The following is a 15,772-nucleotide window of genomic DNA, read 5'->3' on the forward strand; positions in this document are numbered from 1 at the left end:
TCACATAGGAGAGAAATATATACTGTACAGACACTCTTTAAATACAGATATTGCAGATCACGAGTCAATCATATTACATCACAGCTGCCAATTAATCTTTGTATTTTAATCCTATATCAACTTTGCTGTGTGGTTTTATCCTGGTTGCGCTTTTTATACTGTATTTCGTAATTGTGTTTTAAACTGTTGGGTGTTTTACTGTGGTTTTAATTTTTGTGAACCGCCCAGAGAGCTTCGGCTATTGGGCGGTATAAAAATGTAATAAATAAATAAATAAATAAATAAGACACTGGCTGATGCAATGACTAGTCTGATGCAATCTTCTTAAGAATTGCTTCAGCTCTGGTTGCTTCAAAAATATGGACAATAAAAATCTAACCCTGACACTCTTAGACCTAGCTTTTCTATCTTAGAAGTTTGCATCTTAGAGTCTTCGACTTACGGTAAACTTGCATTTATTTATTTATTTATTTATTTATTACATTTCTATACCGCCCAATAGCCGGAGCTCTCTGGGAGGTTCACAAAACCGCCCAGAGTATGAACTTGTGGTCTCTCAGAAATCTTCATTTCGTAAAATACTTGGTGGGGGCCTTAAAACTCTTAAATCTTGCTTTGCGTGTTTCCAGTTCCAGGAGAAGCAAGAAGAGCTTGAGAATTTGATGAACGCTATCTTCAAGGGAGTCTTTGTTCATCGTTATCGGTGAGTTGGCATGAGAACAAGTGCGGATAGAGCAGGCTGAGCCAGGGAGTCATGCTGTCTGTCTTAATGCCTCCCCATTACTTGCTTCTCAAGGGACCTTCTACCTGAGATACGTGCCATTTGCATTGAAGAGATGGGCCAATGGATACAGCATTACAGCGCCTCCTTCCTGACTGATGGCTATCTCAAATACATTGGGTGGACACTGCATGATAAGGTGGGTAGTATGGACATGGTGGGTATTACTCCACATCAAGAAGAGGAACTTTTCTGCTCACAGGAGAACACTGGTAGACATACAAGGATTCCTGTACATGACATCCTCTCACCCTTGTTTACACAACCTTGACCATGGCTTTCTGCTGATCCATGGACTGCTGCCATAAGTAATTGTTCATTGTGGCAAGGTTATTTCATAGAGGATAGAGGCTCTCTCCAAAGCAGTAGGTGGATATAGTAAGGGATGATTCTAAGAGTTGCAACGAAGTGGACTCGCAGCAGTCGCTTCTTCTTGTTTTGTGTGCTGCGGCAGCCAAGCCATTTTGCAGGCTCAGGGTAGCAGTGGTGCAAAGTAGCTTAGTTCTGACAGTAGAGGGGACTGTTAACAAAGTCTGCATGTTCAGTGATGAGTGAGCCGCCTCCAGAGTGTTTCAGAAGCATTGCCTTGGTAATGCCCTGCAAGATAAGTCAGTACTATCCCTGTTTTACAGATTGGTGGGAGGGTTATCAAAGGAGAGGCTTGTCTAAATGAGCTCATGGCTGAGATGAGATTTGATCCCAGGAGATTCTTAACTCAAAGGCAGTTAAGAGTGAATAAAAAGCCAGTTTGGAGGAAAGAACTTTACAACTTGTTCATCAGATGAAGATTTTAGGCTGACATTAGGACAGCTGATTTGCAGTCCTTTGCTTTTAAAGCTGCTTAAAACCCATTTAAATCAATTTAAGCAGCAAGATTACAGATTTAGCCTATAGACAGTAATAATCCATGGTCATATTGGATGCAGAAACAACTGTCTTGTGATTCAAACATGCCTGTCTGTTGTCTGTCACAGTAGTTTAGGTCATCTGCTCAGACCGTTTGGTATAAATATTGCATGGGAGAGCATGTGGAGGTAGAAATTTCCAGCTCTGGCCATGCTGTTCCCATGTGATTAAGGCATTCTGGTGTGGTGAAGAGATACCTGCCTGGAAGTTGCTTCTCTACTACATGCCCCCGTCTGTCCTGCAGCAGGGAGAGGTCCGCCTCAAGTGCCTGCTCACGCTGCAAGGGCTGTATCGAAGCCAGGAGAGGGCAGCCCGAATGGAGCTCTTCACCAGCCGCTTTAAGGTAAGGGACCCCATTGCTCCCCAGAATTGCTGGTTGGAGTTATTGCCTCTGACCCGTCTCACTCCCAAGTAAATGTAGCAAGAGCACGGCTGCAGGAGAGAAGGTCTGGTTGAATCATGTTCATTGAGACCATCCACGGTATTCACACAGTGTGGGCCATGAGATGGCGACACTCGTCCATTGCAGCCATTGCACAGCAGCCAGCTGGCTGAATAAGATACAAGAGCAGAGGATGCCCTTCCATGAATTAGGTGGGCTTGTCAGGTCCAAGAAAACGATCTCTTCCCTTCACAGCCTAGTTCCCATGCCTTTCAAAAGTTATAACTCTAGGCGAGAAGGCTCAGACAGTTTCACCATCTTGGGATGTCTTATTGAGAGTTACCCAAACTAAGTTGAATGTGTTTTTTTTTAATGTGTGTTTATTTTATGGACTGCAGATGTTATCAGATGAGCATGTACTATATCAACTTCATTTGTTTGACATTTTTATATTGGCTCTGGGTCTGGCAGTGCCTATGGGTGTCATGCTATCTTGGACAACTTCTTTAGTGTGGCCCAGGCCCTCTGCCCCTCTCAAGTTTGGGGGGAATTAAAAAACCAAAACAAACCTTGGATGGCTGAAAAGCAGCAGAGTTAGGGCAGCAGGTCTCTGGATCTCCAGAACATTCTTCAGGAAGGAAAGAAGCAGGGCGGCTGGAGGTTGTAGCTCTGCTGCTTTCCGGCCATTGCTTAAAGGGGGCAAAAGAATAATAGAATCATAGAATAGAAGAGTTGGAAGGGGCCTACAAGGCCATCAAGTCCAACCCCCTGCTCAAGCCCTAAATGGTTTGGGGCCAGGTTATCTGAAGGAACGCCTCCTCCCATATGTACCTACCCGAACCTTAAGATTATCTACAGGGGCCCTTCTCCGTGAGCCCCTGCCAAAGGAAGTGAGGCAGGTGGCTACTAGGAGGAGGGCTTTCTCTGCTGTGGCACCCCGGTTGTGGAACGAGCTCCCCAGAGAGGTCCGCCTGGCGCCTACACTGTACTGCTTTCGTCGCCAGCTGAAGACCTTTTTATTCTCAGTATTTTAACACTTAATTTTAACTTAAATTTAAATTGTACTGTTTTAACTCTGTATTTTAATCTTATAATCAACTTTGCTGTGTGGTTTTATCCTGGTTGCGCTTTTTATACTGTATTTCGAAATTGTGTTTTTAACCTGTTGGATGTTTTTTGTGGTTTTAATTTTTGTGAACCGCCCAGAGAGCTAAAAATGTAATAAATAAATAAATAAATGCAGGAATCCACCCTAAAGAAAAAGCTGCTGCCCCATAAGATTGGGATGGGAGTTTTAAGGCGATTACAGGGGCAGTAGGAGAAGTTAGGGAGGACTGCAGGCAGACCAGCTGAGATTGTTTAGCTTGGGGGGAAAAGAGGCTAAAGGGAGACATGATATGTACAAAATCATGCAGAAGAGGAAACTTCTCTAAAATGAGGGAACTGGTGAAAAGAGAGTTGAAAGGGGGAATCAAGAGGGTTAAATCCTTGCAAAATGCATTGAGCTTCCTCAAAAGCACAATAATATAAGCTCATCTAAAATGTATTCCGCAGGTTAGGAAAGGTGGCACCAAGTTCAAGGGGTCACCAGCATGGTTAACAAGCAGTGTCAAAGAAGCTTTTGTAGAAAAGGGCTTCCTTCAGAAAATGGAAGTTTGCCCAAGTGAGGAAAATAAAAGGGAGCACAAGCTGGCACAAAGGAGATGCAAGCAAACAATAAGAGATGCAAAAAAGCATTTTGAGGAGCACATGGTTAATAATATCAAGGCCAACAATAAAGAATTCTTTAAATATATCACTTATAATGTTGTGTACACTTCTGGTCACCACACCTAAACAAGGATATTATAGAGCTGGAAAAAGTGCAGAAAAGGGCAACTAAATGATGAAGACTCATGGGCTACTAGCCCTGATGGTTGTGTGCTGTGTCCAGTTGCTGGGGAACATGGGTGGGAGGGTGCTGTTGCACCATGTTCCTGTTTGTAGGTCCCTGGCTGATGGCTGGTTGGCCACTGTGTGAACAGAGTGCTGGACTAGATGGACCCTCGGTCTGATCCATCATGGCACTTCTCATGTTCTTACTATTTTGGGCCGCTATTAAAGCTGTTCTCTCTTCATCCATTGATGCCTCCAAGTTTATGTCTCTCTCCCCCATAGGATTCAGTTTAAAGCTCTCCTGATGAAGGTCTTCATGCTATGGCCAAACACATTTTTCCCAGTCTTTGTGAGGTGGAACCTGTCACTTGCCAGCAGTCCATCTTCCAAGTAATGCAGCCCATGGTCCCAGAATCCAAATCTCTCTCGTTGGCATCACCCTCGTAGCCTGTTGTTCACCCAGAGTTTTTTTCTTTCCTTTTCTATTCCTCTTCCAAGAACTGGGAGGATGCATGAGAAAAGTATCTGGGCCCCGAAGTTCTTGAGTCTCTTCCCTAAAATTTCAAAGTCTGACGTGATTTCTTCTTAGCTCTACTTGGCAGTATCATTTGTTCCCACATGGATGGGAAGAGAGACTGAAAGAACTGGGCATGTTTAGCCTGGAGAAGAGAAGATTGAGGGGAGACATGAGAGCACTCTTCAAATACTTAAAAGGTTGTCACACAGAGGAGGGCCAGGATCTCTTCTCGATCCTCCCAGAGTGCAGGACACGGAACAACGGGCTCAAGTTAAAGGAAGCCAGATTCCAGATGGACTGTTAGAGCAGTACGACAATGGAATCAGTTACCTAGGGAGGTTGTGGGCTCTCCCACCCTAGAGGCCTTCAAGAGGCAGCTGGACAACCATCTGTCAGGGATGCTTTAGGGTGGATTCCTGCCTTGAGCAGGGGGTTGGACTCGATGGCCTTGTAGGTCCCTTCCAACTCTGCTATTCTATGATTCTATGAAGAAAATGATATGTGTCTGTGGGCTTTATGAGCTCTGGCAACCCTTCACTCACATCTCTAATCTGTCCTCCAGGGAGACAACATACCTCGCGAGTCCATGGGTCTTTGTGACATACTTGAGTTTCAATTCCATGCAGCACAGAGTCTCCCACAATGATTACTCTAACTTTCTTCTTGTTGTAGGCCTTGGTATTGTTGCCTCTGCTTGACTGGCCTCTTGCTCACTGCTGCACTGGGTCCCCTGTAATTCTTCCTCTGCAGGCTGTTCTCTAGTCTCATCTTCCAGTAGCTGAAAGCGGTTACATAGCTCTAGTGGTTCCACTGGTGCAGAGTGTCTTTTAGTTCTTGTGCTCCTGCCACCCTTTTCCAGGGATTTTCCTCTTCATTGGCTTTCCTCACCTCAACATTCCCCGCTTCTGTTTCAACTTGCTGTTGCTCTTCCTCCTTCTGTGCTTTTTTTTGCTGCTGCAAGAACTCCTCACCTCTTATTTCTTGGAGGGTGGGCACTCGTTGCTCAAGTACTCTCACTTTTTCTTCCAATAGTGCAAACAGCCTGCATTTGTTGCCAATGTTCACCATGTTGAACTCAGACAGGAACACAAACATTGCACACACTTTGCAGGTCATCATCACCGGAGAATCCTTTCTGTACATAGTCTCTATTCACTTTTTGTTTGTGCCTTTCCGATTGTATTGGAATAGCCTGTGCTTTGTCCTGTACTCCCTGAAGGTTAACAACAAAATCCCCTACTTACATGAGTATGTGTTACAAGAACACATTTTTTTTTATTAGGGTCCTTCCCCTTGACCTTGCCAAACTCCCCCTGCCAAACTCCTTCTTTATGAAGCTTCTAGTCCAGCTGGGGCAGCTCCTCTGCTCTGCTCTGCTCAGCTAGAAGTCAGGAAACAGAATGAGACTCGCCACCCACTCAGCTGCTATGAGCAATCAGGCCACACACCTTCAGGCCCAGCAGCAGCTCTCAAGACACGTCCCTTTAGTCACAGCTCTCAGGAGCACATGGTGAGCAAACATCGACTTTGAATAGGCAGCTCCCTGGATTTATTCTAGGCCTCTTCTCTTGGTCTCCTCTTCCACTACACTCCCCCTGACAAACTCCTGTTTGCTCTTCCTGTTTGCTCGCTCTCTGGGAGCTCACTTCCTTATGTATGTTCTAGCCCAGCTGGGGCAGCTTCCTCTTCTCTGCTCAGCTAGGAGTCAGGAAACAGAATGAATGACTAGATGGACCTTTGGTCTGATCCAGCATCAGGGCTCTTATGAGAAAGTGGCAGATGTGTATGTCTAGGGGTTTGTGATGCTGAAGCAGAGATAAAGGAGTGATGGGTCACAGAGAGAGTTTCAGGGTGGAGGGGTGAGTTGTGGGTTCAAAGCAATGGGTTTGCATTTGGGGGCTCAGACTTCTCTGCCATGCGTTCAGGATCTTATTTGTCTGTTAGCCTCATCAGTTTCCCTGTCTCCGAAATGGGTGTTTTGTGACTGTCCACGCCCACCATGGCAGCCATTTTGTGAATCAGCAACCCCCATGGTCAGCATTTTGTGAATCAGCAAACCCCCATGGGTTGATTTCTCTCCATTTGAGAGAAAAATGTGATGTTTTTAAAACGATAAACTGAAAAACATATTGTTGAACCTTCCACAGGAAAACTGATATGTGAATTAAACTTAAAACCCCTGGGGTTCCCCAACCCTTTTTGGACCAGTGGGTGCATTTAGAATTTTGAGAAGTCAGGAGAATTCCTGTTCAAGAATTTTTATTCAACTGCGATCTACCCATAGTTGCAACTTACCCCTGAATGCCCAAGACATGTCTCATACCAGAAACATTTGTGGGCTTGAGTCTACTTTGTTCTCAGTTGGCAGGAATCTATCTATCTATGTGTGGTTTTTCTATCTCTCTACACTGATGTGTGCGCAGAGACCTGGCAACTGAGGATAATAGCACTTCCTGCATCTGGTGAAGTGGACACTGCAAGCCCATGGATTAGTGGTAGAGCACGTTTTGCATACCTCAGGTCTCGGATTCCGACCACAGCACTTCTGGTTTAAAAGGTGTCAGGCCTAAAATAGGCGTTGCAAGGGTGGGTGGATGCTGCCAGTCCGCATCTCCCTAACAATGTCCAGTGAAAGGCCACAGGCCATGTCACTGAGCTCAGACAGCCCCCCGCTTCATTAACTTCCGCTTGTGGGGAATGGGGAACTCTCTTAAGCTTGACCGTGTCCCATTGTGTTGCCTTTTACTGATGTCCGCAGGAAGACATTGGTTGCAGCAACGTGGCTGTAACATCTCCTTTGGGCTTCCATTGCTCTGCTGTGGCGAGCCATGCCATTCGGAGGAGACCCTCCAGAGTAAATGGAGCAATTGTTTGGTTTTGTCGAAGGCAGTGTCATGGGGGGAGTTAGTAGCAGATGTGCTCCCTGCCTTTCCAGTTCCAAAAGGGACCAGCAGCAGGAAAGGCCCTCCTGTGTATCTGGGCCCATTGTTCTTTGGAAGGCCACAGGGGAGGTGCAGCAGGACGTCACCCCCTGGCCTTCACAGCCGGGGAGATGCATGTGGGAGGAGGCGGTTCTCCGAAGCGTCATGGTCCAGTGTCTAAGACTCCTGTCTTCAAGCAGACGTGGGCCTTCAGTGTTCCGTAAATGGGGGTGAGTGCCTGTGCTGCTGTCCCCACACCAAGTGCCTCTGCTGTTCCCTGCAGGAGCGGATGGTGTCCATGGTGCTGGACAAGGAGCCCCAGGTGGCAGTGGAAGCCGTCCGGCTGCTTACCCTCATCCTTCAGTGAGTTCTGTCCGGGGCGGGGGGTGGAGGAGAGACAGGGTGATGGCTGGAGCAGGCCCGCTAGCAATAGCCAGAGCGGCCTTGTGCTGAGCCAGGCCGTGGGTCTATCTGGCTCCGCATATTGGCTGCACTGATTGCCAGCAATGGCAGAGCCAGCGGCTTTTCCATCCCTACCTGCACAGGCTGCTGCTGGGGGTTGAACCCGGGGCCTTCTGTGCAGAGCTGCAGCTCTTCTTCACTGCCATGCTGACCTCCAGTCTCCGTGCAGGAACATGGGCAATGCTCTCTCAGACGACGACTGTGAGAGGGTCTTTCCACTTGTGTATGCTTCTGGCCGCCCTTTAGCTGCTTCTGCAGGTGAATTCTTATACAAGAGGTGAGTGTAGCCCTGCCCTGCTTCTCCCTCCTCCCCAGGCCACTGTGGCCGACAGAGTGGCAGACCCGGTGCTGCCCTGGTGTCTGGCTGGCCCCTGCCCTGGCCCAAGGTTCTCCGTTCAGCTCCCGCTTTCCTAATGATGGTGGCTTGGCTCCTAGGCTGCTCGTGCCTGCAGTGTGTGCTAGGGGAGAGGCTGAGGAGCACTGCGGGGACTCCCGAATCTTCCTCCAGTTGCTTCTCGCCTTCTTCATTGAAAGTGAGGTGAGGCAGGTGTCTGTTCACCGGGGCTGTTGGCGGGGGAGGCTGGCCTAGGCAGGAGTCACATCTTGGCTCTCCATCCACAGTTCCACGACCATGCAGCCTATCTGGTAGATAGTCTGTGGGATTGTGCGGCTGCCTTACTGAAGGACTGGCAGGCGCTGACTGGGCTGCTGCTGGAGGAGCCTCTTGCGGAGGAGGGTGAGTGAGGAGCGAGAAGTCTAGGTCAACTGGAAGCAGCCAGAGTGCCTGTGTCTGTTCAGCCTCAAGGCCAGCCTCTGCTGTTGTGTGGGGGAGGGACACAGTTGCTGGACATAGTTAACTTGTTCCATCAATGCTGCATTTAAAAGCCTTAATTTGGAGGGGTCCCATCCCCACCCAGTGCAAAAAGTCTGAGTAGAGTTACTGAAGGGAATAAATCAGGTTGGGCCCTCGCACCTGCAGCAGAGAGTAGATCTTTCCCTTCCAGCCTGTTTTTGGCCACCTCCAAGGGCAACAGGTGGAAGAAGGCCAACTGAGCTGGAGTGGTGGGCGCTGGCTGCCTCCACGGGGCGGCTTCCAGCATGTGTCCCTGGTTGTGGAGAGGAGCGCCCGTGCGGAGGGCCCTGCGCAGGCTTCCGTCAGACGTGAGGCATTGGGACTTCGTGGGCCGCAGAGGATGTGGGCTTTCCAGAGAATGCTTTAAAGGGTAGCACGGACTTAGGTATGTGGTTAATGTGTAATAACAACCCACCTAAGGTAGCAGAGACCAGCAGATGGACTTCAGAGTGAATCGGGGTGGGGGGCATCCTTGCTGCTTTGCTCAGTTCTTTTGCTCAACAGGCTTCGGTGACCGGCAGGAGAGCACCCTCATTATGATTTTGGTGGCCAGCATGCGCCAGGCCACAGAGGGACATCCACCTGTTGGCAGGTTTTCTGGAAAGAAGGTAACTAAGGGTGGTGGTGGAGGGTTGTTGCCGGAGTGGTTCCGGGCTTGTTTCTTGTCCCCGCTTTGATCACAGGAACTTGGGGAGTCGCCTTACACTGAATCAGACCGTGGGTCCAGTGTAGACAATAAGTCCCTTATTGTCTACACTGACTGGCAGCAGTGGCTCTCCGGGGCTTCAGGCTGTATTATTTGCCAGTCCTGCCTGGAGATGCTGCCGCCGGGGATTGAACTGGGACCAGCGGTGTGCAAAGCATAGGCTGTACCACTGAGTGACAGCCCCTCCCCTTCTAATCCGCTCGGCCCTGCTCCCGTTTCCCTGCCCCTCCCCTCTTTCTGCTCTGTCAGGTGTTTTCTGCGCGAGAGCGCAAAGTCCAAGCTGAGGACCGCCTGAGACTCACTCAGCACCTCATCCCACTGCTGCCCCAGCTGCTGGCTAAGGTGAACCATGTTATGAGGGCGGGGGTGGGCGGGACATCGTTTGGTGGAGGAAGGGGAGAGATGGAAGCATTCTGTTCTGGTTTTGCTGTGATCTTGCCTCTTGGGTCTGGGTTCTAGGCTTGGCTTCAGCAGGTGGAAATGAGGCGGTTTCCCTCGCAAGGGGCATCGTGTCTCATTTGTCCCCGGGCTTAGCTAGGCAGAAAACTGAAGGCCCCTTTATGTCCTCCCGTCTGGCAGTTCTCCGCCGATGCCGAGAAAGTGGTGCCTCTGCTGGAGGCTCTGCGTTACTTTGACCTGACCCTTTACAGCATGGGCCGCCTGGAGAAGGTAGGGGACATACGCTGGACATTCTCAATTGACTGCTTCTCCTGGCAAATCCAGAGGGTGGGTTGTGGGGCTGTGCCTGCTGGCTCTTCCCCAAGGAAGCTTATCCAGACTTGCCACTCCAAGGTCTGCTGCCTGACACTGCCGTCTTGTCTCCCTGCCCACGCCGTCCAGTACTTAGAACTGCTGCTGACCCAGCTGTGGGAGGTGGTGGAGAAGCACACCAGCTGTGAGGTGCTGGAGTCAGCGTCCAGGGCGCTACAGCTGCTCTGCCGTCTGGAATTTGCTTTTTACACCCGTGCTGATTTTGCTCGGAGCCGCTTGGTGGACCACCTGGCAGACAAGTTCCAGCATGAGGCTGCTGAGCTGCTGCAGGTACTGAGTGCTGTAGAGGGCATCTTTTGAGAGCTCAGAGGGAACTGCAGGTGGCCAAACCTCATGGCTGCCTGTTCTGGGAGTGAGTGTCGCGATGCGGGAAGCGGTGGGGAGGGATGTTGGTGTGGGTTGACAGCACAAGGCCCCAGGGTGGAAATGCCTGGGGAATGTGGGGCTGGCCCTTGAGTGCTAAAGTGGCATTGTGCATTCTTGCTCTCTCCTCCCTCCATGTAGGGATCAGAGCATCATGAGCTGGTTTACTCCTCCCACTTTCTCCAAGTCCTGTTAATAATTGCAGCCTTTTGACCTCCCCATCCAGCAACACAATTTTTCTGGATCGCCTATTCCTCCAGCCTTTTTCTGTCTCCCTTTCTCTCAGGTGGTTATGGTGGGAGAGGAGCCCAATTCGCTCCTAAATCCTGGAATCGTAGAGTTGGAAGGGAGCTATAAGGCCATCGAGTTCAACCAGCTGCTCAATGCAGGAATCCACCTTAAAGCATCCCTGACAGATACTGTAGTTGACGACCGCTAAGAAACTGCAGTTAGTAAAGATACTGGGCAGCTTGATTATTTATTTACAGTATTTATATACTGCTCCCCTTTCAGAATTTCGGAGCGGTGGAATAAAAACACATTAAAAGTACATTTTAAAACAAACAAAGTGCAAAATACACCACGGCTGGTCATTAAGGGAAGGCTTCCTGGAACAACAATGTTTTCAGGAGGTGCTGGAAGGAATACAAAGTCGGCACCTGCCTGACCTCCAGAGGCAGGGAATTCCATAGGAGGGGGGCCACCACGCTGAAGGCTCTTCTCCTGGTGGACCCCGATCGGATGATAGGTCTATGTGGAACCACCAGGAGCATACCCTTGGATGACCTTAGTGACTGGGCAGGTTGATAGAGGAGAAGGCACTCTGAGGCATCCTGGTCCTAAGTTGTTTAGGACTTTGTACACTAGTGCAAGAACCTTAAACCTGGCCGGGTTTGTGGAGCAAGTGGAAGGAGTGACATTTCTCAGGATGCCCTCTGTGGAGGAGGAGAAGAAACCCTAACGGAAAGTCTAATGTTCCTTTTCTCCCTTGCTTCCTGCTCAGTCCTCGTTTCTGGAGAAAGAGGATGCGTACAGTGTGGCCGCCACTCTCAAGCGCATCGCCATCTTCCACAGGTACATCCACAGCACCCTGTCTGTTCCTATGAATTCAGACCTGCCCTATTTCCCATCTGCTTTCATTCTTTGGGTTGAGGGAAGAGGTAGCAGCACTGCTTGGGCTTTATGATGTTTTGTCTGCAGTGCTCATGACCTGACTGCGTGGCAATTCTTTGAGCCCTGCATCCACCTCTTGCACCACATGGTGGACACAGGCGAGGTTCCCAAGCAGGTATGTATATGTGTGTGTCTGTGTGTGTGGTCTTCCTGCATTGCTACCACACCCATTTTCCCTACCCCATTTTGGAGGTAGGGTAGCTTTGCGGTTGCAAAGTAGAAGCCCTGCTCCCTGTCCCCCAGATGTCCTGACCTTCCTGTGGTGGCTACTCTCACCTTCCTTTGTTGCAGGTGGTTATCTCTGCCATGACCTGCTCCCACTTCTCACTGCTCTGGGAACTGGCCCGTCTGTCAGATGCTGCCGCTGGTCCCTTTCCCAGCCAGGTGAGAATGCCTTTGGGGGGCTCTTGGGAGCGCCCCTTTTGCATCACACCTTCCTGACTTCACTCCCTGCCCCCCTCCAGGAGCCCTTGCTCAGCCTCAAGGAGAAAGTGACATCCTTCTGCTCCCTCTGTCAGAGTTTCCTCATGGACATGGACCCCAGTGTCCAGGAGCAGGTGAGAGATACATGGCCGGGGGGTTAGGAGTGTGGCTTTTGCCTACTTCGTAAAACCTTAGAGGTCTCTAAATGTTGGCTGGTCTTGGCCAGACGGCTGCCTGATAGCTCTTTTCTTGTTTACCTTCTGACGGTCAAAACATAAAACCAGAGTCCTTTGGTATCTGAAAAGATAACCCACATATGTGTTGTGGCAAAAAATGTTTGTGGGCCACAACCCACTACATTGGATAGATGAATAAATTTTTAACTTCACTGAGTAGACACATGCACTGCAAGTATGTGAGGCCAGAGCACAAATGAAAAGAAGATCCTGTCAAATGGAGTTAAAGATCCAGTTGGAATGAGTGCGACACATTCCGTATCCTTGTTGTGTCCATCTCTTGTGGCATCAGATTGCCTTCAGAAGAAGAGCTCATCCATCAGTGGGATGTCAGGTAGAGTCTGTCAAAAGGTAGGTACTGCCGCCCAGTCTAACTTGGACTTGCAATATTCCTTGGAGCATGTGTGTCTTCTAACATGTTTCTGCAAAGGTGAATGTTTTGTATGTATGTATTTGTTTGAAATACTTTTTGGCTGCCTTCAAGGGTAAAGCCCTTGCAAGGCAGCTGTGCAATAGAATCTGATATAACCACATAAAATTAATAAAAGCCAGCAATGATGTCATGGTGACTGACTAAGAAAGAGATTTTGGGGTTGTGGTGGACAGCTTGATGAAAAGGTCAACCCAATGTGGCTGCTGTGAAAAAGGCAATTTCCATGTTAGGCATAATTAGGAAAGGAATTTAAAAAAAACCCTGACAAGATCATACTGCCCTTATTAAAATAATATAAAACACTTGGAATACTGTGTACAGTTTTGGTCACCACACCTAAAAAACAATATTGGAGAGTTGGAAAAATAACAGATAAGAGCAACTAAAATGATTAAAGGGCTGGAGGAAATGAGGAAAGGTTACAACCCACACGAGAGGCCTTCAAGAGGCAGCTGGACAACCATCTGTCAGGTATGCTTTAGGGTGGATTCCTGCATTGAGCAGGGGGTTGGACTCGATGGCATCGTAGGCCCCTTCCAACTCTACTTTTCTATGATTCTATCTGGGACTATTTAGCTTAAAGGAGAGGTGAGTAAGGGGAGACATGATAGAGATATACAAAACTATCCCTACTGTGGAGAATGTGGAAGGGGAGCCATTTTCCTCCCTGACTCATGTTGCTAGAACCCGGGGTCATCCCATGAAGCTTGATTGGTGGGAGATTCAGGACAGATAAAGCTAAGTAGGGTTAAATCGCTTCCGAATGCTTGGAGCTTACTCAGAACCACAATAACAGAAGGCACCTAGAGTGAATGCTACACCAGGTTAGGAAAAGGTAGCAACAAGTCCAAAAGGTCACCACCACTGTTAATGACCATTGTCAAGTAAGCTATTAGAAAAAAGAAAGCTTCCTTCAGAAAATGGAAGTTTTAGCCAACTGAGGAAAACAAAAGGGAGTACAAGTTTGCACAAGGGCAATGCCAGGAGACTATAAGAGATGCAAAAAGGGTGATAATGGAGTTGAAGAAGTTGAATGAAATCTTTTCATCTGCCCTCACTGCAGAAGATACAGGACAGATGCCTGTGCCTGAATTGATGTTTTCAGGAAGGGAGTTTGAGGAACTGAGGCAAATAGTGGTGACAAAAGATGAAGTTCTCAACCTCATTGACAAATAGAAAGCAAATAAATCACCAGGCCTAGATATTATTCATCTTAGAGTTCTCGAAGAACTCAAATATGAAATTGTGGACCTCCTCACAAAAATATGCAACATGTCCCTAAGCTCAGCCTCTGTACCAGAGGACTAGAAGATGGGCAATGCAACACCATTTTTAAAAAGGGATCCAGAGGGTATCTAGGAAATTACAGGCCAATTAGCTTGACATCTATTTCAGGTAAATTGGTTGAAAGCATTATTAAAGACAAAATTAGTAAGCATATAGAAGGGCAGGCCCTGCTGAAGAAGAAACAACACGGCTTCCGCAAAGGCAAGTCCTGTTTCACTAGTCTAGAATTCTTTGGGAGTGTCAACAAATATGTAGACCGGTGATCCAGTGGACATTGTTTACTTGGACTTCCAAAAGGCTTTTGATAAAGTCCCTCATCAAGGACTCCTGAGCAAACTTAGCAGTCATGGGATAAGAGGAGAGGTCCTCTTATGGATCAGTAACTGCTTAAAAAACAGAAAGCAATGAGTATGAATAAATGGTGAATTCTTCCAATGGAGGGAAGTAAGCATTGGTGTCCCACAGGGATTGGTATTGGGACCAGTTCTTTTCAATTTGTTCGTAAACGATCTGGAATTAGGAGTGAGCAGTGAAGTAAGTGGCCAAGTTTACTGATGATGCCAAATGATTGAAGGTTGTTAAAACACAAAGGGATATTTCCAAGCTGGTGAAATGTTGGAAGACTGGAGATGGGCAAGTGTTGTCTCTCTTTTTAAGAAAGGCGGGGGAAGATAAATCCAGGAAACTGACAAGGCCGCCTGATGTTAATACCATGTCTTGGATGAGGGTGTAGAGGGGCTGCTTATCAAACCTGCAGATGGCACAAAGGTAGGAGGGATAACCAACCCCATAGAAGACAAGAAAAATTCAGAACGATCTGGAAAGCCTGGAACATTTAGGTATAAAAAAATCAAATGTGGAAGTATGGGAAAGGGGAGACCTGGTTTGCTAGCAGTGTGATGCGGCAGCTAACAAAACAAAACAAAAAGTGAAGCAGAAGTTGAGGGAGCAGGATTACAGTTTGAGATTGATAAACAAATGGTCAAAGAACACCTAATTTCCTTGAATGAGTTCAAATCTCCAGGGCCCGATGAACTGCATCCTAGAGTAATGAAGGAGCTAGCGGAAGAACTCTCAGAACCTTTGTCTATTATCTTTGCAGTCATGGAAGACAGGTGAGGTGCCGGATGACTGGAGGAGGGCTAACGTTGTCCCTATCTTCAAAAAGGGCAAAAAGGAGGAACCTGGGAACTACAGACCAGTCAGTCTGACATCCATCCCTGGGAAAATTCTGGAGCAGATTATAAAGACATCAATCTGTAAACACCTTGAAATCAATGCAGTGATCACTAGAAGCCAACATGGATTTGTCAAGAACAAGTCCTGTCAGACAAATTTGATCTCATTTTTTGATAAGGTAACCTCCCCTGTGGACCATGGGAATGTTGTGGACGTCATATATCTTGACTTCAGCAAAGCATTTGACAAAGTGCCCCATGATATTATGATTAACTAACTAGCTAAAAGTGGGCTAGATGGAACAACTATTAGGTGGATTCACGGTTGGCTACAGAATTGGACTCAAAGAGTACTTATCAATGGAACTTTCTCAAACTGGGGAGAGGCAACGAGTGGGGTACCGCAGGGCTCAGTCCTGGGCCCAGTGCTCTTCAACATTTTTATTAATGATTTGGATGAGGAGGTGCAGGGAATGCTTATCAAATTTGCAGATGACACCAAATT

The 15,772-nt window shown here is 47.9% G+C and overlaps 1 protein-coding gene across 1 annotated transcript in view; it reads left to right on the top strand.

Annotated features, from left to right (window-relative positions):
- Positions 1-15,772, top strand: part of STAG3 (STAG3 cohesin complex component) — a 78,300-nt gene that overhangs the window by 15,302 nt on the left and 47,226 nt on the right. The window contains exons 8-22 of the mRNA XM_063146214.1: positions 630-703; positions 797-920; positions 1,932-2,030; positions 7,666-7,745; positions 8,014-8,121; positions 8,280-8,382; positions 8,466-8,580; positions 9,202-9,305; positions 9,653-9,745; positions 9,983-10,072; positions 10,244-10,444; positions 11,541-11,611; positions 11,738-11,825; positions 12,002-12,094; positions 12,175-12,267. Coding sequence (XP_063002284.1) covers positions 630-703; positions 797-920; positions 1,932-2,030; positions 7,666-7,745; positions 8,014-8,121; positions 8,280-8,382; positions 8,466-8,580; positions 9,202-9,305; positions 9,653-9,745; positions 9,983-10,072; positions 10,244-10,444; positions 11,541-11,611; positions 11,738-11,825; positions 12,002-12,094; positions 12,175-12,267 — 1,536 coding nt within the window. The remainder of the gene's footprint in view (positions 1-629; positions 704-796; positions 921-1,931; positions 2,031-7,665; positions 7,746-8,013; positions 8,122-8,279; positions 8,383-8,465; positions 8,581-9,201; positions 9,306-9,652; positions 9,746-9,982; positions 10,073-10,243; positions 10,445-11,540; positions 11,612-11,737; positions 11,826-12,001; positions 12,095-12,174; positions 12,268-15,772) is intronic.

This window comes from Elgaria multicarinata, chromosome 1 (genome assembly GCF_023053635.1).
Source record: "Elgaria multicarinata webbii isolate HBS135686 ecotype San Diego chromosome 1, rElgMul1.1.pri, whole genome shotgun sequence".
Taxonomy (NCBI): domain Eukaryota; kingdom Metazoa; phylum Chordata; class Lepidosauria; order Squamata; family Anguidae; genus Elgaria; species Elgaria multicarinata.